Source organism: Pelodiscus sinensis, chromosome 3 (genome assembly GCF_049634645.1).
Source record: "Pelodiscus sinensis isolate JC-2024 chromosome 3, ASM4963464v1, whole genome shotgun sequence".
Taxonomy (NCBI): domain Eukaryota; kingdom Metazoa; phylum Chordata; order Testudines; family Trionychidae; genus Pelodiscus; species Pelodiscus sinensis.
The window spans coordinates 129950638-129973285 of NC_134713.1; the positions used below are offsets into that span (position 1 = coordinate 129950638).

General features: G+C 41.2%; 1 protein-coding gene across 2 annotated transcripts in view; it reads left to right on the forward strand.

Moving 5' to 3' along the window:
* Window positions 1–22648, forward strand: part of FMN2 (formin 2) — a 241250-nt gene that overhangs the window by 184693 nt on the left and 33909 nt on the right. For both annotated transcript variants that reach the window (XM_075924820.1, XM_075924819.1), the window contains exon 16: window positions 6374–6425. In XM_075924820.1, the coding sequence (XP_075780935.1) occupies window positions 6374–6425 (52 nt within the window). The remainder of the gene's footprint in view (window positions 1–6373; window positions 6426–22648) is intronic.

Below are 22648 nucleotides of genomic sequence, written 5' to 3' on the forward strand. Positions count from 1 at the left end.
GGATTCTATGGTGGTGAGTGTTATAGAAGTGTCTGCATAAAATAATTATAAATACCATTGTAAAGGCGACCCTTGGAGTCCTTTGTGAACTGAACCCTGCTTGCGAGGGGCGGGGAGGGCGGGGGATAATTGTTACTCTTGGGAATTTAGGCAATACTTCTATAGGTTAGAATGGTACATTTTATTTCTGGTGCAGCATGAGGGCTTTGATTTGGGTGGGCTGTTGAACTGTTTATTCCCTTGTCTTCTCTCCCTGTCTTGGGATGAGAGTACTGGCTGAAGGACCAGCAAGGACACCACAGATCTTAGAGGAGAAAAGAGACAAGGAATTCAGAGCTCTCTTTCCCACTTCTCACACCCTCTCTCCAGAGCAAGTCTCTCCTTTATCCTTGATTTTTCTCTGCCTAATTGAGGTGGCTGGTTTCCCAAATTGGGAAATATGTAGCCTTTTTTTTCTTACAAGTTCCAGCTAGTGTTTACTTAGCCTCACTGTCAATGATAAATACAATTTATAGCTGCTAATAAAAGCCACCCTTGCAATGGGAAATGCAGCACTGGTTTGTCTAAGCATATAGAACTTAGGCCTTTGCACAGTCAATCCCAACTCCTCTTTATAAATTCAACCTCTCAAATAAGGTCTACAATGGTACAGAAACAGAATAATCTCTGTGGGTTGAAAGATAATTATGTTCAACTTATGGTCTCCATGGCACTGTTAACTCTAGGGCTGGTATAAGTGATCTGGAAATTGAGATTAACAATAACACGTTCAGATTTATAGATAAGAGAATTTAAAGGAGTTGGCAACACAGAATATAGAGCAGTAAAGAGAATACTGAGAAGATTAAGTACGCTAGCATTTACTTTCCTACAAATATTGTCAAATGAAGTTCAATATAAAAAATTCAAAGACATCTGCTCAGATGAATATAGGAGAAGAATATAGGAGAATGTTGGGAGGACGGAATACAAAAAAAAAGATTTGGTAATTTTTGTATTAAGTAGACCCAGCCATGCCAGGACTTGAGCATGGTATAATTGAAGTATGATAAATCATCTAAGTGAAAAGGGTTATGCATGCAAACCGTTCCTTGAATACATAACTCTCTATATTCACACTCTCTATATTCGATTTCATGTTGTATATTTTTTAAACTAAATTTGCAGGAATATAAATAACATTTATTTCTAAGCATCTTCATTTACTAGATAATCTGTATATGTTCCTCCTATTCTCTTTTTTCTTCTTCTTCTTCTTCTTATTTATTATTTATTATTATTTTATTTTCAATGCTTTGAATTTCCTTACTGGAATTTCTGGCTTCAGTGTGACTACTCAAGTTTGAAGTTATATATGTATTTAAGTCTCTGCAGGATTGGGGCCTCCAGGAAGTTAAAGTGAAAAGCTGTTGAATAAAGACCTATGGCATTGTGTTATGTGTACATATTGATAATTCTAGTAGACTGAGTATTTGTGAAGCCTTTCTTGTAATACTGTGTACAGTGTTCTATATTTTATAATCAGGTGTACAACAGTAAAATAGAACACAAAGAATAACAGGAAATATATGACCTGAAAGGTGAGATAGGAAAAACAGTTTTAACAATGCATGCATACTGTTGTTGAGAGAAATGAACCGAAAACAGCTATGATACTTTGTATACAAATATGTGTGGAGAAATGATGCAAGTCAGAAGTTATATACTAGAATTAAGGCCGAAGGAAATCTAGAGTTTTAAACTAAAGTAGGGCAAATATACATGAAATATAAGGAACATATCCTGATGATAAAAGCTTAAACAATCATAGAATCATAGAATACTAGAACTGGAAGGGACATTGAGAGGTCAAGTCCTTATGGCAGGACCAAGCACCATCCAGAGCAGTGTTTCTTAAATTGCGTTCTGCGGCACACTAGTGTGCCATGAGGCAGTCGGAGATGTGCCACAGAGAACAACAAAATTCAAAATGGCCGCCCTTAAAGGGGCTCATCAAAAAAACCCTTGGTGTTCCTCATAAAAAAAATATTATTTGGTGTTCCTCAGTCTTAAAAAGTTTAAAAATACTGATCTGGAGCATCCCTAATACATGCTTATCTAACCTGCTCTTAAATATCTCTAACGATGGAGATTTCAAACCCCCTCTAGGCAATTTATTCCAGTGCTTAACCACCCTCGCAGCTAAAGAGCTTTTCAGAACATCCAATCAACACCCCCCCCGTTATAATTTAAGCCGATTGATTCTTGTCCTAGCATCAGATGTTCAGAAGAATAATTTTTCTCCCTCCTTCTTGTAATACCCTTATATAAGTTATATAGAACACCCTGCCATGTACTATATATATAATGAGATTAGATTAATTCAGTGTATTAGTATATGTTTAGGTGCCTCATCTCACTTATCTCATCAGAAGTCACTTTTTAGCCCTTGATTCTTTGATACCCAAGCACTTTATTAAAAAAAAAAAAGATGAACTCCAAAACCCTTAAGAGTGTTGCTGTTCAATATATTTTATACTTACAATGCCATGTGAGCTGTTAAGTCCAAATAGATCCCTGTGGAATATTCACAATATGGGAGCAGCTAAATAAAAACTAAGGTATGTCTACACAGCAACAATATTTTGAAATAACTAATGTTATTTCAAAATAAATGTCAAAATACTGTCTAGCTGGAGGGCTTCTTCTCTGTCTCCTGTAAATGTCTTTGTACAAGGAGTAAGGGAAGGTGGAGAAAGAGTGCTTCATTTCGAAATAAGTGCTGTCTAGCTCCTCCCAATTTTGAAATAAGCTATTTTGAAATATGCTACGCAATTGACGTAGCTCTTTTTTTTTTTTTGCCTATTTCGAGGAAAGCCCTGCTGTGTAGACACATCCCAAATTCTTTTCTTGATGAATGATGTAAAGTTTAGGGATTATCAGTTACTGGTGATCCCTTAGGTGGACTGAACGACACCTTTGAGACTTCAGAAGGTTAGCATCAAAGATGACTCGAGCACATGGAATATTTTTATTATGGAAAAGTTTGCCATAAAAAATCACCCCTAATGCATGAGACCCATGTAATAATGATAGTATGTAGTAAGGATATTTACAGTCTCCCGATGAAAAAGACTACATAAGAGCTAGGTTTTAGAGAACTTGTGAAGATGTCTGTTTTAATTTTGACGTTAACTTGCTTTCACAGTTTTGTTGCTTACTTTCATGTTGCTACATAATCATTTTCATGTTATTCTTTAACAGTGTTAAATCTTATCACCACTTTCTTAGCAGAAAATTAGGAGAACATACTCCAACCCTCACTCCCCACACCTTTCTCCCTCCTCTTGTGCCAAGTGGTTATTTAACTCTGGAGGAAATCTAAGACTATGTAGCTCTGATGGTCATGGATATATGTTTATGTGTGTGAGTAGTGTGTGTGTGTGTGTTTAAAATAACTTTTAACAAAAATGAGATTATGCCCCTGTAACATTGAGGGAGTAGCTATTTCTTCCTCCCCTCCCCCACCCCCCTCCAGGTTGAGGTGGAAACCTAAGGCCCAGGTGATGGATGCAGCCCCCAGCTTGCCTAGATCTGGCCCCTGAGGGTCAGGGCTCACCACCCCCGGCATTGGGGAGCCTGTGGTGGTGCTCCAGTGGAATTGGAACACACAAAATCTACTAGCCTGGACACACCCCACACTCTGGTGTGCAAGGGGGATGTAGGGAGTGTTTTTCTCTTCAGTCAGGGGCCATGTCAATGAGGTTTTGTTTGGGTGTGTTTTTGCTTCTCAATTGTGTGCAGCCCCCAACTGATTTTTCTGAGGGTCAGTAGCCCCCAACCCAAAAAAGGATCCCCACCCCCGCTCTCTGTGGATGTTTGTTAAAATTACTTTTCTTGTCTAATTTTTTTTTATGTGCTCTAGTGTGCAGTTGTTTTCAGTCATGCTTCAGGCTGACCAAAGAATGTTTTTTTGGAGTAATATTATTCATGCTTGTGCAATTTCAAACAGTAAAGTGTGGAATATTTTCCTCATTTTTATAGAGTAAATAATTGGCCTGCATGATTTTGCAAACCATCTAATGGCCAAAAAAGAGAAAAAAAACTTGAACAATTTATCTTGTCAGAACCAAGTCGTTTTGGAAATAGTGGGGAATGATATTTAGTTATGACTTTCAGATACTTTACAGGCATTTAAAAACCACTGACATGAGCTTGTCAAACATTAGTGAGCCTAAATTTTGTGCAGTGAATTATAAACAGCTTAGAGGAGCCCAAGTTAAATGTTTCGGTGATGAATTATTTTCATTTTAGCAGTTCTACATAGAGATACTTTGTGACCCTAAAGTGAGAGTGGTGCTTCTGCTTCACAGGGAGCTTTGCAACCATTTTCTTCGGTCTTCGTCCAAATTGTTTCGCGGGTGTCATTTTGAGTTACAGGACTGAAGTTATATATAACTTAAATCCTGTACAATATATATTATAATAAGCTCAGCTCAAGTTGCCAAGCATCACCTGGTTTTGCATCCAAAGCCATTGAAGGCTCTCATGCAAACCCATAAGTCAGCCTCGGTTCACTCCAAAGCATTATGAAGCTACACAAATCTTTAGAAGAATCTGGGCTGAGTTTCAAACAACTAATGAAACCCATAATCAGGCAGGCTTCACATGCTCTTCAATTTCTTGAGAATATTTTACCCACTTCTGCTGAAGTTTACTGTGGCTTGTTTATTAAACATTGAAAAAAGGCCTGAACTTTCAGATAACTATTGCTGGAAACAATGCATGTTCCTACATGGAATGTTATTGATGCCAACTCCTGCTAGTATGCACCACACCAATAGCAAAGGCTTTAGGGTCAGGCTCTTGATCCCTACCCTAAAAACATATAGCTGAATGGGCATATACTGGAGTGGGAGTCATGAGCATGGATTCACATCCTGGCTCCAACTAACCATGGGTAAATCACTTTGCATCTCTATGGCCACAGTTTCCCCCTCTGTAAAATAGGCCCGCCTCTGTAAAGTTTTTTAAGCTATATGGTTGGAAAGAGTCATCGTTGGTGATTATTCTTACTCCCAGGTTTCATTTTTTGATCATTGCTGACCACTGTTGCAACTGCTAATTGTTTCAGGATGCAGTAGCATCCTTTTTAAAATGAAGAAGTTAGTATTTCAGAGGTGATATACCTATAATGTGGGGGCTACATTGAGCATGCATTGTTTGACGGGTATGGCTGGCAGCTGTGAAGTGGTAAACTGAATGAAAAATATGCATCTTTTTAGATTTTTGTGGTGTTACTATTCTGTGTAGAAATTCAGCTTTGAATTACAATCATCTCTTGGGACACAAAACAGCCTCTATGCCCCTTAAGATTCACTAACACCTTCAAAATAGCCTTTGCAAATCACTCTGCAAGACAGCAAACTTTTGCTCTGATGGACCAAAGAGGGAAATCAGATTCCAGGCAGAAGTACTGCCTGTTAAAATACAAGGCTTATGCAGGACTTAAGTTGGGCATGTTTTATTTGTTGTCCCTGTGCACAGGAATGAGTTTTATCTGAGCTTGCTCATGCACATAGCAAGCATTGCTGTTAGTCTCAAGACTAGTAAAAACTCTGAGTTTAAATGTGTTGTAGCTTTGTGTGCCTTTGTACCAAGACGATAAGATAAATTGGAATAACATTAAATTCAAAAGAAAAAATTTAAATTGGAAAATAGACTCTTCACAAGAGTATTGCAAATATGGCTCAGTGGTTAGATTTCTCTTTGTCAGCACAAAACGGTAGCTGTCTCTGACTGCAGGAATGAGACCCTCATTGACAATGCACTAATTGTGAGTTTTGTGTATGTGCTCGCATTTGTTCCTGTTTTGGATCCTGTATTTCTTAGAAATGCCTGTTTCCTAAGGCTATTCCCCAATAGGTAGATCAACTATGGGGCTTTTACTGACAGTCACCAAATGTAAATATTAGGGGGGTCTGGTTTAAGGGTATTTTTCAGTAGTTCTTCCTGGAACATTCCCCTCTTGGTCCATAGGAGCCCACGTATGTTGATTTTCAGAGGACATTCTAGGGTATTTCTCCTTAAGGTCTACTACTTTAAGTTTTTTTTTTATGAGGTGATCATGAAAAAGATATAACACAAACATTTATTTGTGTTTACTGAGAGCTTTTCTCTTGAAGCTGCTTTTGAACTTATTCTTTTAAAATGTGGCTGTGTTCTAATTTAGGGTGGGTTTGGAATTGATAGTTATTCCAATATAACCTGACGTGCATTCTTAGAAATTGAAAATGTCCTGTAAAGTATTTATCTTGTAATGAAAAACATTGTCACTAAAGAAACTTGTGAACTATTCATCTTATAGCTAATTCATTTCCTGTCTGTTGTGCAGCTAAAATCGAACAAGAAAATGAAGAGAAGTCACTGACAGAAGCACATAAAAGGTAAGAGAGGTGTATTCAATAAAACTTTTTCCTTTGAAAAATGTATTTTCATTATCATATATTGTATAGCTAGCCAACACTAACAGAATTTTCTGGGTAGCAAAACAAACACTTTCAGAAATACAAGTGATTTTTATTTAATGTCAGCTATGTTTTGAACATTAGAATAGAAAGTCAAAACAATCCAAGCATGCACAGAACTCTATTATAACTGGAAATTTATCCATCTTTATGTTAAAAAAATAAGCATTGGTGTATGAACAAACTGTTTGAACCAGTTCGAACCACCCTTGGCGTTATTCATTAAATACTGGTTTCTGCACATCTGATATATCTGCTGGGTATAATTAAGGATGTATATAATTAAATTTAATTTGATCCCTAAGAATTATTCAAATGATTTTTGTGATTAAAATGAAAAGTTTCACTATGTATATGGAACAGTTTAAAATTTCAAAATTGGGAGAATTCCCCAACTTTGCTATATTGTGCAACTTGTGATACATATGTGCTCAAGTATGGGAAGAGCACATTTATGTGTACACATTTTTTTTTTAGTGTTTTAAAATTATTTTAAAAGGGAAGGGGAAGAACGCTTATTTTCAGTCATAGTAAAGGACCAACATGAAATATAAGCGAACTAGGACCATTTATATTTCAGCATTTTCTGAGGAGACTGATAAATGCATATCTTTACCTGGTTTTGTTTGTAGTGTATAATGTATTTACTTTCACCCAGAACTAATGAATGCAATTGGAACTACTTATTAGATACAAGTGTGTAGCTTAACATGCCTTTTATAGACTTTGATAATTAACGGCAAGGACTCGTGCCTCTTTTGTTGTTAAACTGCCCTTTCTTTCTGTATGATTGTATTTAATTATTATCACCATGCCAAAGTTACTTCCAGTGAATAGAAAACCCATATAATCAACTTTGATATGTTCTAGTCTCTTTAGGTTCAAGTGGCAAAAGATAGGAAATAGTGTAGCATAAATACTTTTGCAGTTGGGGCTTGTGATATGAAATGGAACAAAAAAAGGTGTCACTTTAGCTCATCTGAAGCCTGGTAAATTATAAGACATCATTGAAATTATAAGATATTATTGAAATTATTTAGAGGCTTACAATAGCTAAACTGCAAGCTCAGGATCCTTAAATGCTGTGACTCAAATCCCATAGTAAAACCCAACCTCTTGGTAGACAAGAGGCATATTTGAGTCCTCCTACTGCATTGTTATGTCCAGGAGAGCTGTGAGATTTCAAAGTTCATGTCCAAACCTTGCAAATCCCCAAGGATTCTGTCCAGAGATTCTGCACCTCAGAACTTTCATCTCAGATTGGTTCCCCTTCCCTGCTTCCTCCCCATATCTTTGCCATCCTGGCTTCATTGGAACTGTTCTAACAAATTGTGCCTGTGACCATGGCTAAGCTGGCACCTAATATCTTAAGGGGCGGTCAGAAGGAGAACAGAATGTCCATCTCTGTTTGTGCAGGATCTAGCTTCTACATAGGTTGGTGAGGAAAGAAATTATGCCTAATAAGTACGTCATGCATGTGGCTAACAAGGATGATCAGGGCCTTTAGAAGTCTTTATGTGGTATGTAAAAAGGATGCTAATACCCCAAAATTTAATATTAAGAGACAGAATTTATTCCGTCCACTCAATAGTTAAGGAAAAACAAATGTATATGATAGTGTTTCTTTAACTTTTAGCCAGAGCTATACTTTTCTTTTTGCTATACCATAGAATTGCAAAAACAAAAAGTCAAATTTGAATAATGTTTTGGACTTAGTGTACCAGTGTGTACTTTCAAAATAAATACATTTATCCTTTCTGTCCCCTCCCACAGCTGAAATTCAGTTCTTAGAACTTCTGCTAAGATTGTGAAGGATGCTTCATAGTCAATCTCCTTTCAGAAGGATGTACTCAGTGCTCGAATTTCTTTAAAATATTTTCTACATAAAATGCTTGGATGCGGAACTATTTTAAAGGAGGAAAGCTTAGAAAAGCTAAATAGGGACACATCTACACAGCAGAGTTATTTCGGAATAACAAAGTGAGCCTCTACAAAGCAAGTGCATTATTTTGAAATAATATTGAAATAGCAGACGTCTTTTTCCGATTTCTGTAACCCTCGTATTGCGAGGAATAATGCCTATTATGAAATAGCTATTTCAAAATAGGGTGTGTGTAAACAGCGCAGCTGTAGTTATTTTGAAATTAGTGTCCTCCAGGGCTTCCCCCAGATGCCCTGCTGGCCACTCTGTCTACACTTGTCAGAATTCTATAGTTCCCCTTCCCCTGCAGCCCTTAAAGCTGCAGCCAAAGGGGAAAGAGCTTGTGGCACACAGCAGGATGTCCTATTCCTGTGCCACACAGCAGTGCCCTGCTCTGCTCTACCTCTGCTACCTACCCCAGAACATCATCTGAGACATCCATGGCTGCCAGCCCAGCTGCAGCCAACTCCCAAGCCCCAGCCCCTGCCTGGACCAAAAGAGGAGGGTGCCTTTGTGGACTGACGTGGAGATCCTGGATCTCACTGAGATCTGGGGGGGAGCAGACCAACATCCTGGATCTCCATGTCAGACAGGGAAATGCTGATGTGTATGGCCGCATGGCTGATAGCCTGGTCCAGAGTGGGCAGAGCCACATTCTGTGGATCAGGTCAGAATGAAGGCGAAGGGGCTCTTCCAGGCCTATGCCAGGCCAGAGAAAGGAGTTCCCAGTCAGGAACGGCACCCCAGACCTACAGCTTCTTCACCCAGCTGGAGGCCTCCCCTCCCCTCCCCTCATTGTTGACTCAGGCCTGGAGACATCTGTCATCAGCCTCCCTGAGGGCATGGCTATATTCCTGGAGCTGGTACCTCTCCCCCAGGATGTCACCCAGGGCTCAGACGAGACTGGGGAAGGACCATCAGGTGAGTTGCATTACTTTCCTTGGACACAAGGTGGGGGCAGGCAGTGGGTGGAAAGGGGCTTTGTGGTCCTTGGCCAGCCTTCTCGGCCTGGGGATCACACAGCAGCCTGTACATGTGGCTGCACATGGAGCGGCAGTCGAGAGCAGACAACCGTAGAGGCAGCCACTTAGAAACCTGGCACTCTTGCTCACAGGGGTTCTGGAGAGGAATGCTTTACCCCCAACCCGATGGTGGGACACTTTCCCACCACAAGCCACCACTAGGGACTATGGGGTCACAGACAAACACGTACCAGTGCCACACATGGCAAACAGGCATGCCCACACTCCTGAGGCAGTGTGCATTCCCAGGCCAGCGTGGTGAGGCAGAGGACACCAGTGCCCTGCCAGGAGAGCCTGAAGGGAGGGGGGAGCAGGCAGGGGTACAAGTCCTCTCCCTGTGGAACACCACCATTGCTACACCCAGTGTGTGTACAGCATGGAGGGAAGCTGAGCTGTCCCATCACCCTTCTCCAGCCCACAGGCTCCCAGTCTGGCCAGCACCTTCCCATGCCTGTTTGTCCCCGGGACATGGGGGTAGCGAGGCGAGGCTCCCCCCCCCCCCCCCCCCCAGTCCTCCGGGTCATCCATGACCCTGCAGGACAGGGCCCGCTGTCTAGGCCACAGATGGTCCTTCTAGAAGCACTTTGTCATCGTCTGAACCATCACCTTTCCATGTCAGCTCTGAGATGAGAACTGAGCTTCAGCACCCTGTTTCCTGGGATGACTTCCCCTCTCACTTTTCTTCACAGCTGGACCAGCTATGAGTGAAGCACGACCCCATATCTTCTGTGCCAGCCTCTGGGGCCCACATGACCTGCAGGTGAAGGTGACCCCCAGAAGACCTACAGTGGGAGCACATAACCTGTCTGTGTGTCCTGCAGTGGTCTCTGGAGGCAGACATGGAGCTGTGCACCATCTGACACGAGCTCTTATAGTAGGCCCAGCTTACACCACTGCAGTGGACTACCTGGTAGCTGCTCCTGATCCCTCCCCAGCTCCTGCCCCTCCAGCTTCTCTCACTAGTCCCCCCCCCCCATGACTGCCAAGGGCTCTGCACATGAGTTGATTGGACCACCCGAAGCAGGAACCACACCCTGAACATCCCTGAACCTCTCTTCCTCCTTCTTCCTCCTTCCTTTCCTCTCCTCTCTCCTCCCAGGTTCTTTCCTCAGTTGCAATTACCCCAATTAAACCAAAAATAGAGTTTCTTGTTTCAAAACAAAAGGTCTTCTTTATTGTATCTACAGGGGAAGGGGAGGGGAAAAGAGAGGACAGGGGAAGGGAGGGATGTGGGGGAAAGGCACACTGAAGGGGGCCAGGGGAGAGTGTCACTGAGATCCTTTTGTGAAACTGTCCTTCAGGGCCCCTTGGATGTACACAGCTCCTAATAGGCTTGCCAGATGGCAGCTGTGCACCGCTGTTCAAAGGCCTTGGCCAACTGCTCGGCCTCTGCTCCCCACCCTGGCAGGAGTGTCTCACCCTTGTTCTCACATATATTGTGGAGGACACAGCAGGTTGCCACCAATTGAGGGATGTTCTGCTCTTTAAGGCTGAGGCAGGTGAAGAGGCATTGGAACCTCCCTTTCAGATGACTGAAGGGGCCCTACACAACCATGCGGGCCCTGCTGAGCCTGGAATTGAAACATTCCTTGCTTTGGTCCAGATGTCCCGTGTGGGGCTTCATCAGAGAGGAATCAAACCGTAGACAACATCCTTCATGATGCACATGGGCATGTCCTCTTCCCCGATCCCAATGCTTCTGTTGGGGAAGAAGTGCCAGCATGGAACTTCTGGAATAGGCTGGAATTGCGGAACATGAAGATGTGGGTGTCATGTGCCTTTCCAACACTGGTGTTGGTGAACTGGCCTCAGTGGTCCATGAGGGACTGCAGCATGATTGAAAAGTATCCCTTGCAGTTGTTATATTCAGAGGCCCAGTGATTGGGGGCCCAGATGGGGATGTGGGTGCCATCAGTGGCCCCATCACAGTTGGGGAAGCCCAAGATAGCAAAGCCAGCGATGATGGGGTCCATGTCACCAGGAAGGATGAGCCAGTGTATCAGGATTGTGTTGATGGCCCTCACCACCTGTAGAAGCAGATAAACAGAGAATTACAGGGTTTCCAGGGCCCTCAGGGAGGTCCCTGAGCCCAACCGCCCTTTCACCACAAACACACCAGGACCAACCCCCTATTTATCCCAACCCCCCCGACAGAGCTTTGTGAAGGCAGGACTGAAAACCCTTCCATGGAGGGAGCCTCCACCACTCCCCCCTCTTCCCTAGGAAACCCCATTCCAGCATTTTACCACCTTCCTGGGAAAATAGCACAAGAGCACCATACCTGTATGACCACTGCTGGTTTCCAACGGAGCATAAGAATGTATGTAAGAACATAAGAATGGCTGTACTGGGTCAGACCAAAGGTCCATCTAGCCCAGTAGCCTGTCTGCTGACAGTGGCCAGCACCAGGTGCCCCCGAGAGGGTGGACCCAATACAATGATCAAGCGATTTGTCTCCTGCCATCCCTCTCCAGCCTCTGACAAACAGAGGCCAAGGACACCATTTTATCCCCTGGCTAATAGCCTTTTATGGACCTAACCTCCATGAAATTATCTAGCTTCTCTTTAAACTCTGTTATAGTCCTAGCCTTCACAGCCTCCTCCGGCAAGGATTTCCACAGGTTGACTACACGCTGTGTGAAGAAGAACTTTCTTTTATTAGTTTTAAACCTGCTACTCATTAATTTCATTTGGTGTCCTCTAGTTCTTCTGTTATGGGAACTAATAAATAACTTTTCTTTATCTGTCCTCTCCACACCACTCATGATTTTATATACCTCTATCATATCCCCCCTCAGTCTCCTCTTTTCTAAACTGAAAAGTCCCAGTCGTTTTAACCTCTCTTCATATGGGACCCGTTCCAAACCCCTAATCATTTTAGTTGCCCTTTTCTGAACCTTTTCCAAGGCCAAAATATCTTTTTTGAGGTAAGGAGATCACATCTGTACACCGTATTCAAGATGTGGGCATACCATAGTTTTATACAGGGGCAGTAAGATATTCTGTGTCTTATTTTCTATCCCTTTCTTAATAATTCCTAGAATCCTATTTGCCTTTTTGACTGCCGCTGCACACAGTGTGCAAGTTTTCAGAGAACTATCCACGATAACTCCAAGATCTCTTTCCTTATTTGTCATAGTCAAATTAGCCCCCATCGTACTGTACATAGCTGTCCAGCAGGGTGAGCTTCCAAATAGCGATGGTGACGTCCTTCTGGAGGGGTATAGCGGGTCGCATGTGGGTGTCCTGTCACCTGAGGGCAGAGGCAAGCCTCTCACACAGCTTCAGGAAGGTGTCCTTTCACATGCAGTTCTGGAGCCACTGCTGGTTGTCCCACTGCTCCATAATGATCCAGTTCCACCAGCTGGAACTGGTGTCCAGTCACCAGAAGTGGCAGTGTACAGGGAAGGGCAGGGGGTTGCACTGCATGAGCAGTGCCCTGAGAGAAGAGAGGAGGTGCTCCACAATGAGCTGGGGATCCTGTAACTGCAGCAGGAGGTGTGACATGGGATCTGAATCATCGACTGCTTCGAGGCAGGTCCGGTCCTATGGCTGGAGTGCTGTCATGTCCGCAAGGGCAACAAGAGCACACAGAGAAAAAGCTTTGCTATTCCTCAAGGAGGTAGGCAAAGGATAGGAGCCTGAGACACGACTGTACAGGGGGGTCCCTTTAAGCATGAGCCTCAGATAGCTTCAGGAAGCAGCTTTAGGAACTGAGTATTGTCCTGATGCCCTGCCTGAATGCTTCCTAGTGGCTTTAAATGTGATTCAGTGTCCAATGAGTGTGGATGCTCCATTTCAAAATAGCTCAGCGCTATTTCAATGAGCATTTACTGTGTAGATGTGCTATTTCAAAGTGAGCTATTTTGGAGTTTCTATTCCAAAATAGCCAATTTTGAAATAAGCGTGCAATGTAGAGGTACCCTTAGAGATTAGTTGAATTCTGTTATTCATAGGAAAAACAGCAATGCATTGGATGAATAGAGAAGAAAAAGTGATGGATTAGATGGAGCAAAATTAATGTGATTAATGTACTTGGATTTTTCTTTTTGAAGTGGTTAATTTCAGCCTATGCACAAATTAAAACCTACCTCATGACAGTATATAGAAACACAGACTCTCCTTTTAGCTGTAGCATAGAATGTTAAAAAAAATTGATCTCACCATACAATACATTAACTCTAGGTAAATAGCACTTGCAAAAGTTAATCTGAATAATGTTTTGGGCTCAGTGCACCCATGTATACTTTAGAGAAGCTCAGTTGTGCAATAGATGAGCTGAAATGGAAAGTTAATCTTCCATGCAAAATAGAGACAGAGAAAATGGAATGTCTGCTCCAGAGACTCCATACAGTGTTTTGCTGTTCATTTGTCACAAGTGAGAAAATGTTTAATCCGTTCTGAAATGATGTATTCTCTCTTTATTTATCGTGTTTAGTGACTTTAAGAGTGTCAGTATGTAAAGTGTTTATCCAAGGAATAGATTTCTGGCATATGGATAAAATGAAAAGTGAAATGTTTAGCACACAATAGGCATGTGTTCCAAGGTCTCTGAGTAAGTATCCTGAGATGAGAAGAAAGCACACAGGTCTGTGTTTATCTAGCTTATGCAGGCAGACAAGGAAGGCTCCAGTCTGGTATTAACACTGAAGTGACATGGAATGTCTTTGCCATACCCCCAAACAATTACATCACTCCCTTAACAATATTGATAAAGTGCAATAAAAGGGAGCCTGGCACTTTCCAATTAGACCCTCATTCGTAAATACTTGTGAACCTGTCAAATACTTCACAAGTTAAAGTAGGAACCATTTTTTTTTTTTGAAAGGGAAAGAAGAGAGAGAAAAGGTTGGGAGGAGAAGGGCATGAAGTATATTTTATATCTTTTACATTTTTAAATACTTTTAAAACTTGAGGTTAACCCCCTCATTTTGGCTTGTGGCCCCAGCTATACTAAATATTGATCGATGGATGAAATGACCCTCTACTAAGGTTTTCACCAGGAACTAAAGAATTAAAAACCCCCCTACTCCATTTTCTTTGTGTTTAATTACTGAATATTTTTCTTGCTGAAAAGCTTTCAATCGTGGCGTTTAGTTTCTGGGAATTTCTGAGGAATTTTAGTTCTATTTTGGGGGGGAAGTAAACTGCATTTAATGAAGCTTAGAAGAGAGAATTTTTGATTGTACAAATTACTGCAGGGAAAAGAGCATTCTAGATCCCCAATATCAGATAGTCATTGTCACAGAAATGCTGTAGGTATATACAGAATTTTCCTTCCTCCCTCTCCCCACTTCCTATACATTTCATTTCAGAATAAAAGCAGGTGCTATAGCATGAGGTTCCTGGCACATGGTCAGAGCTTTGTCTGGCCTTCTTGTTTTCCCATATGAGTTCCTATAGAAGCAGAAGCTAAATAATAGAGCCAGACCCACCAAGAATGGTAACAGCCATGTTTCAGCTAGATCAATTTCCTTTCCTAGACTACATGCTTGTGAATGAGCAGCTGCAGCCTCACTACCCATTATTATGTTGTTTTGGTCAATGTTTCATTTGGGCCTAGTCCAAAGTCTCACTCCCACATTAGGTACTTATCTCCTTTTAAAAATAAATGGTATGCTGGTTTTGCCAAATCAATAGCACTAGAACATTTAGCCGGAGTCTTCCTCTACCATCACCGCCGTGCCTACCTACAGAGGAACACTTTAGGATCCATACTATACAAATTCTGGCTTCTGGCTTTTATTTATTTGAGACCTAGGATACCTTCAGAGCTTGGAGTGTCTCCTGTTGCTAGAACTATCCATTTGGCAAATTATGAAGCAATAGATTCTGTGTCCACTAGAGTAGCTGCTAGCTAGGCTAGTAATGCTTAGATGTATATGGACTGTAACCAATTGGGGATCTGACAACTGCCAAAAACAATTAATTTTCACTGAAACTTCACTCTGTTTCCTATTATTTATGTGGCGCCTCTGAAAATTATGTTGCCAGAAGTAGTGTATGTTTAGAATCTTCTAGATTCTTACACATTGTGTCCATTCTAAATATTATAAACTATATGTTTATGTATATGTTTTCACTGTTTTATAGGATTTCAGGCTAAATGGTGATAAGATATGATTACAGGAGGCACTCCCATTTAAGGACTGCTGTCCTTTGGGCTCCTTAGGTGGCTGAAAGCTATATAAATTAGCTTTACAAGTGCATTTTGCTCCCAGCAGGATTATGTTCTGATTGATTTAAATTGATATGAGCATTTAGAGCAATGGTCTCCAACCTTTTTAACCACAAGATCACTTTTTCAATTTAAGTGCAATCTTAAGATCTTTAAGATCTACCTCAAACCTAAATACCCTTGCCCCACTTCCTTCCTGCCCCTTTTTTGAGGCCCTGCCCCTCCTCCACCTCTTCTCTGAGGCCTCACCCTGATCACTCCATCCTCCTTCCTCCCCCTCCTCACTCACTTTCACCAGACTGGGGGAGACAGTTGGGGTGCAGGCTCCGGTCTTGAGCCATAGGGTTTGGAGTATGGGAGGGTCTCTGGTCTTAGTCCAGGGTGGGGGATTGGGGCCCAGTAGGGGATTCAGGGTTCAAGCTCTGGGTAGGAGTTTGAGTAAAGGGAGACTCATGTCTGGAGTAGGAGGTTGGGTGTAGGAGGAGGTTCAGGGCCTGGAAAGGGGTTCAAGGAAGCAGGCTTTGGCTGGGCACTGTTTAACTGAGACAGCTTCCAGGTGGTGGAGCAGTGGAATTAAGACAGGCTTATTCCCTGGTCCTGCACCACTCCTGAAGGCAGCTGGCACATACAGCAATGGCTCCATGGTACCATGTGCTAACGCTCATCTACTGGCACTGAGCTCACAGCTTCTACTGGCCACGGTTCCCCATAACTGATCAATGGGAGCTGCAGGAGTGGTGCCTGCAGGTAAGGACAGCATGTGGAGACCCCCTACTGTGCCTTTCTCAGGGGCTGCAGGGACATGCCAGACATGTCCAGGAGCAGCAATTACCACAGGGATAATTACTCCGGCCATGACAGGTTAGGCATTTTAGAACTCACTACTCAAAGAACTAAATTGAAGTGTAAGAGAGAAATGAAAATTATGAAATGCACAGACCAGTAAAAAACAAACAAAAATAACACCCTTTGAAAGCAGTAAAAGCAGTAACAACAACCACCCAAGTATGTGTTGGGTCAAGAGATGAGAGTGTGTGTTTGTCATTCTCACAGACATACACAATGTGTGAGACTGACAGAGATTTGCATTGCCAAGCTTTCTCCATCCCCTTCTCTCTGTGTGGAGAGTAAGTGCAAGAGTGGGGAGAAGAGGCCCCACTCTTCTTCCTCCTACACCCTGCACAGCAATCAGGAGGCTCCCAGAGGGGCAGCTCCGGGATAGGGGCAGGAGCAGCATGACAGTGGGTGGAGGGGCAACTGAAGTACCAGCATTTGATAACTTCCTGGCCAAACCAGTCAGGAGCATCTGTCAGAGGCTCCAAGATCTACCTGTAGATCCCGATCTACTGGTTGGTGACCATAGTAAGTTCTGCTATGTGAAATAAAAATTTGCCCTGTAATACAATAGCAGATTTATAAAAGGAGAAATGGATGGTTTCTGCACATTTTTATTGGAAGGAGAATGTGGGAAGAGTACAATTGGATATGGAACATCCATTTCAGGATGTTTTTGGTTAGATTAATTTTATTATGTGGTACAGGTACTTCTACATTCCAAGGAGTGCTAGGTTTTTATAGTGCTTCCCAAATGCTGTCTCTTAGGCACCTTTTTGTGTTCAGATATTTTTTTTTAATGAATTTAGCAATGCTGTGTTGCTCTCTTTGCTATAGCAACAGGTGAATTGTAAGAATGTTTACCTGCAAAATTCCCTGAGAAATAACCTAGGCCTGACAGGAGAGTCCTTGTATGCATAGAACTTCCATCAGCTTTGATGGCAATAGACGTGATAGGGACCAATACTTCACACCTGCTTTTGTGCTGACAAGTTGATGACACCTACATTAATTACAAGCTTGATGGTAGACTGGTACTGTTGAAAAGCAGTAGCTAGAAATGTATCACCTATGTCTGGTGAGCCTTTAAAACCTTAAATCTTGCTCCCACACCACTATCTGCCACACAATGGTTTGGATTTCCTTCAAAGGTGATCTGCAAAGCTAAAATGAAATTGAATGAATGCTTGAAACATGTGCTGAAAGCTCCCACAGGCAAGGCTGAGAGTGATGAGAGAGATTGAGTAGAAAAATAAAATTTCACTGAACAGTTGAAGTGTACAGTCAGACTCTTTCTCCCCAGGGTCCCTTTTCCTAAAGATTCCCCTGCCACCCATACCCTTGTAACTTTCCATTTATTGACACATGGTTCCTTCCCTGTTAGGTCTCCTCACTGGGTGGCTCATACTACTTATGTAAGTTGTATACAGTAGGAATGTAAGTATCATAACTGCATGTTAGTTGTAGCAGGAAAGAAATGCTCAGTGGAAAAAGGACTGAAAAAGAAAACAGGTAATGTATGATCTTAGGAGCTGCCACAGATGAGGTCAGTGGTTATTCTAGTCCAGTGCCCTGTGTCTGACAAAAGGCAAGGGTCAGAGCATGTAAATCCCCTTTAATGGATCAGTAGGGGATTATCTTTGCCATAAAGAAAAGTTCCTTCCAAAACCCAGGCAGCTAGTGTTGGCTTATGCCCTGAATTCTGAAAATATATACCTATTTATGTTATAGAATATTTATCTTATCTAATTTGTGAATGATTTTATCCATTGACAGGTCTGTTTTTGTATGTTTTAAGTATTATACTTTGGATTTGGGTTTTTCCCTTTCATTTTTATTTCCTGTTATCTGTTTTAAATGTATTGCCCCTTAATTTCATTAGGAGACTTCAAGTGCTAACACAAACCTATATCAAATGTCACTCTAAGACAAGATTCACAAGTACCAATTTTACATTATTGAATATTGTTGCTTCTTGGAACAGTTAGTTATAAAGCACATAAGGAGGGCTTCTTCTTAACCCTACAATAAATGAGATGTAGGAGTTAGTTCAGGAATCAATCATAGTGGCTACTAAGGAATAGTGACACCAATCTAAGTAAGGTCAATATCTTTGAGAACTAGTACTATAGCATTAAGCTTTTACAAAAGGAGTTTCTTTTAAAAAAAATCAAGGAGCTAGGCACAAATGCTCTAAATTCAGAAATTAAAATCCTTGAACTCCAGCATGTTTTCTTTATTTGACCACCACCACTGTGTGTTCAGCAGGTGGTTTCACTGCACTGAGGCACAGATATTTTTCTTGAGGTGACAGCTAAATTAGGAGATAATTAATCATTTTTTTCTTGCAGTGTGCATCACCTTGTGCTTACATGCATTGAAAGCTGTATTCCATCACATTGCCTAGCTGGATAGTTTAGCTAAAATCTTCTGTAGCCCCTCTTTTTGGTTGGGAAGTGGAGGAACAAGAGAAAAAGATAGAATAGGCAGAGGAGAGATGCTCGTCTTTCCTTCTGCTGTAAGAACCATTTTGTAGCTTAGCTTCCAGTCCAGCTCCCAATGTCCTGGGCGCACAAGTTAAGTTAGAATGTGGTTTAATTGGGCCACAACATTGCTAATTTTAACTCATCTGGGACACATCATTCCTTACTTAATTGTTTCCACGTGGTGGAGGACTGACATCAGCACCCCTCTCCTCCATGACAGCTCCCCAGCCCATTACTGAGACCTCGCCACCCTCCCCTAATAGCATATGAGGGTTAAGAGGATGAGGGAAAAGAGCTCTCTCTTCATTCTATCAAACATCAGGGGCCCCACCCTCTTACCAAGCTTCTTTGGGGAATGTCAGGCATTAGCAGAAGCTGTGTTTAATGTTGCATGTATATTGACTCTCATAAGACACGTGTGGAGTTTTCTACTTACATATTTAAAGAAATTGTTGTCTCTCATCCAACATCTGCAGAGACATTGGGTTCACCAGCATGGAACATATTTCAAGACTGGATCTATCTCAATAAAATAAATCACTTATAGTAAAACAAAAATAAAATATTATGTTGGAACATCACCTTTTCTCATGTGCCCATGTAACTCCTTAAAAATAACCTAATTTTAACAATATGGTATGTCTACACAGCATTAAAAAAAAAAACCCAACCCTGCGACAGTAAGTCTCAAAGTCCAGTCAACTGACTCTGGGTTGCTGGGCTTGTGCTACAGAACTAAAAATAACAGCAAAGAGTTCAGGCCCTGAGATGCAGGGTATGTCTACACTGCAGAGTTTTTCCAGAAGTGAAGCATTGGAGTGGTCAAGGAAATGTAAATAATTTGATCATATTTGGATTGTGAAGGTTTGAAATCTGTTATATGATCAATTTAAAGCTATGGGAAGAAGCACATAATTTTTAAAAAAATGTATTAGAAGAGCCAAGTTACAGAATGTTTGTTTTTTTGCCTCAATTTCCTGGTAGAACATAACATTAAGTTAAATGAGAAGGTTATACAACTCTGAAGAACATTTATTTTTAAAGTGGATTGCAAATGATATGCACTTTTTCATATATATATGTGTGTGCGCGTGTGTCTGTATATGAAAGCATAGTGAACTGCAATTTTTTCTCTCCACTTCCATCTTCATATTAGTTGTCTAGCTTCATTGCTAGTATCTTTTTTCCTCATTGCTAATTAGCCAATTTCAAGTGTAGTATTTGATGTCCGTAGTTAAACTCAAAGGCTGTGTCTAGACTGCATCCCTTTTCCGTAAAAGGGATGCAAATTAGACACACCACAATTGCAAATGAAGCGGGGATTTAAATCCCCCCCGCTTCATTTGCATACACATGGCTGCCGCTTTTTTCCGGCTCGGAGCTTTGCCGGAAAAAAGCACCAGTCTAGACACGGATCTTTCGGAAAACAAAGCCTTTTCTGAAAGATCCCTTATTCCTTTTTTAAAGAGGAATAAGGGATCTTTTGGAAAAGGCTTTATTTTCCAAAAAATCCGTGTCTAGACTGGTGCTTTTTTCCAGCAAAGCTCCGAGCCGGAAAAAAGCGGCAGCCATGTTTATGCAAATGGAGTGGGGGGAATTTAAATCCCCTCTTCATTAGCAATTGCGATGTGTCTAATTTGCATCCCTTTTATGGAAAAGGGATGCAGTCTAGACACAGCCAAATTGTTTGGACCTTGCTTGCAAGAAGCAACCTTAACTCTGTGTTTTCTGGATTTTTCATTGTTTCTGAGACCAGTAATGTGATCATTTAGTATGGCCTCCTATATAAAACAGGTCATAGAACTTTCCCCAGTTAATTCCTAAAGCATAACTTTTGGGAAATCATCCACTGTTGTTTTTCAAATTTTCAGTCATGAGAAACCGCTACAACCATTGGAAATTATTGCAATGGTTAGTAATTCTCACGGTTAAGAATTTATGGCTTCTTTTCAAGGTTGGTGACATGGAAGAAAAGAACGAAGAAAGAAAAAGTTTTTGATTGAATGTGCATGAGTATCTTTTATTTGCTTTTGAACCATAGTTTTATTAGAAATATAGAAAATTTAATTGCAGTTTAATTTTTGAATTGCAATTCACATAAACACAGTAGGCCAAAATCTTGGATCTGTCCACGTAGGTGTTTTGTATAGGACTTGATGAAGGTACTAAAGATGGCTCTAGGCTCCCTTTCCACTCCTGAGGGTCTTAATTTGCATGGTGATAGATTCAGTCCCAATCATAATTTAGAGCACCTAATAGTTGCTGTTTTTTTGCTAGCAGGAATGGACTGTCAGCCAGGGACCATTGCTGCACATTTATGCTTCGGACTGCCCTGGATATAGGGGTCCAAGTTCAAGTGATAGCAAGCCAGATAAGTCATTGTCTTGTCACCTGAGCATTCCCTGCAACAGGGTAGTTCCAAACAACCAAAAAGAGGCCAGGGTTGTGATCAGGGTTTTTGACAGCTGTTACGGAATCTCAAAGCCCATATATTGAATACAAAGAGAGATTCAGGCATTCTGTTTACAATTTATCACTATTTAATTAGAAAACTTTCACAGCCCTGGACCCACAAATCCTGTCCTTACTTATAGAGCAGGTACAGCACAGGCAATGACACTCCAAGATTCCTCAGAGAGCGCTATCAAAATACCTCAAGCCTGAGCTGATGCGGCTGATTCTAGAGTTGAAAGGGTAGGTTAGTTTCCGTGATTACACTGCTCTTTGGCCTCTTGGAGAGTTCCAACAAGATGACTGGAACAAAGCAGCAGTGGTGGTAGATTTTGTATGATGCGCCTTATCTATGGGAAACTAGAGCAAGGAAACCAACCACCACTGGATGGTCTCAAGCATTAGATTACTGGCCTGGGCTGCATTTGAATTGGCATTCTAGAGATGAAAGGCGTAATCCATTATAAAGATCCTAAATCAGTCAATCCCCTGCAAATTGCAACTTTTCCAAAGACATGATTATAAAATAACTTGAAGCCTGAATGTTGCATCTTGAATATAATGATTCTCTGCCACTTACACTGTATGTTCTGTTACAGTTGCTGAATCTGTAAGTTTTTCTGACTCTGCTGCACACATTATAAAGTATAAATTATAAATATATTGTGCAGTTATTTATTCATTTTTACTTTGGATACTATCGGTTGTTATCATTAAGGTTGTTGAGTGCTCATTGTTTTATTATAAATAGAAAAATACCACAAAATACTAGTCTGCCACAATATACTTTCTTGGCTTTCTGCTTTTATGATTTATGTCTGGTTGTGACTGGCATATGAATACTCTGTGAAGATATTTTTCCAAAGCTATTTCCCCCACCCTAAAGATAAAGTTGTTCGATTTTTTTTATTGGAGCAATAAAACATTTTTGCATCCAGTATACACTTATAGGATAGGAGTGGAGATGAGGAAGATGAGTTGCAATTAAAAACATTGCAAACATTTGGAAACTTTTATGGAGGGGAGGGCAAGGAAGAAACTTGAGAGCTTAGTTGGTTCTCTAAAGAACAAAATTACAAAAACCATAGTTACACAATATAAATCGGGAAAAGCAAGGAAAGATTGATGGTTCCTGGCAGTTAATTTCAAGTGGTATGTTAACTTGGCTTTGTTTTTAATACAATAATACTTTTTTCTGCCTAACAAAACAGAATTGCTTATAAAATTTTGAATGTTTTGGTTTTTTTCTT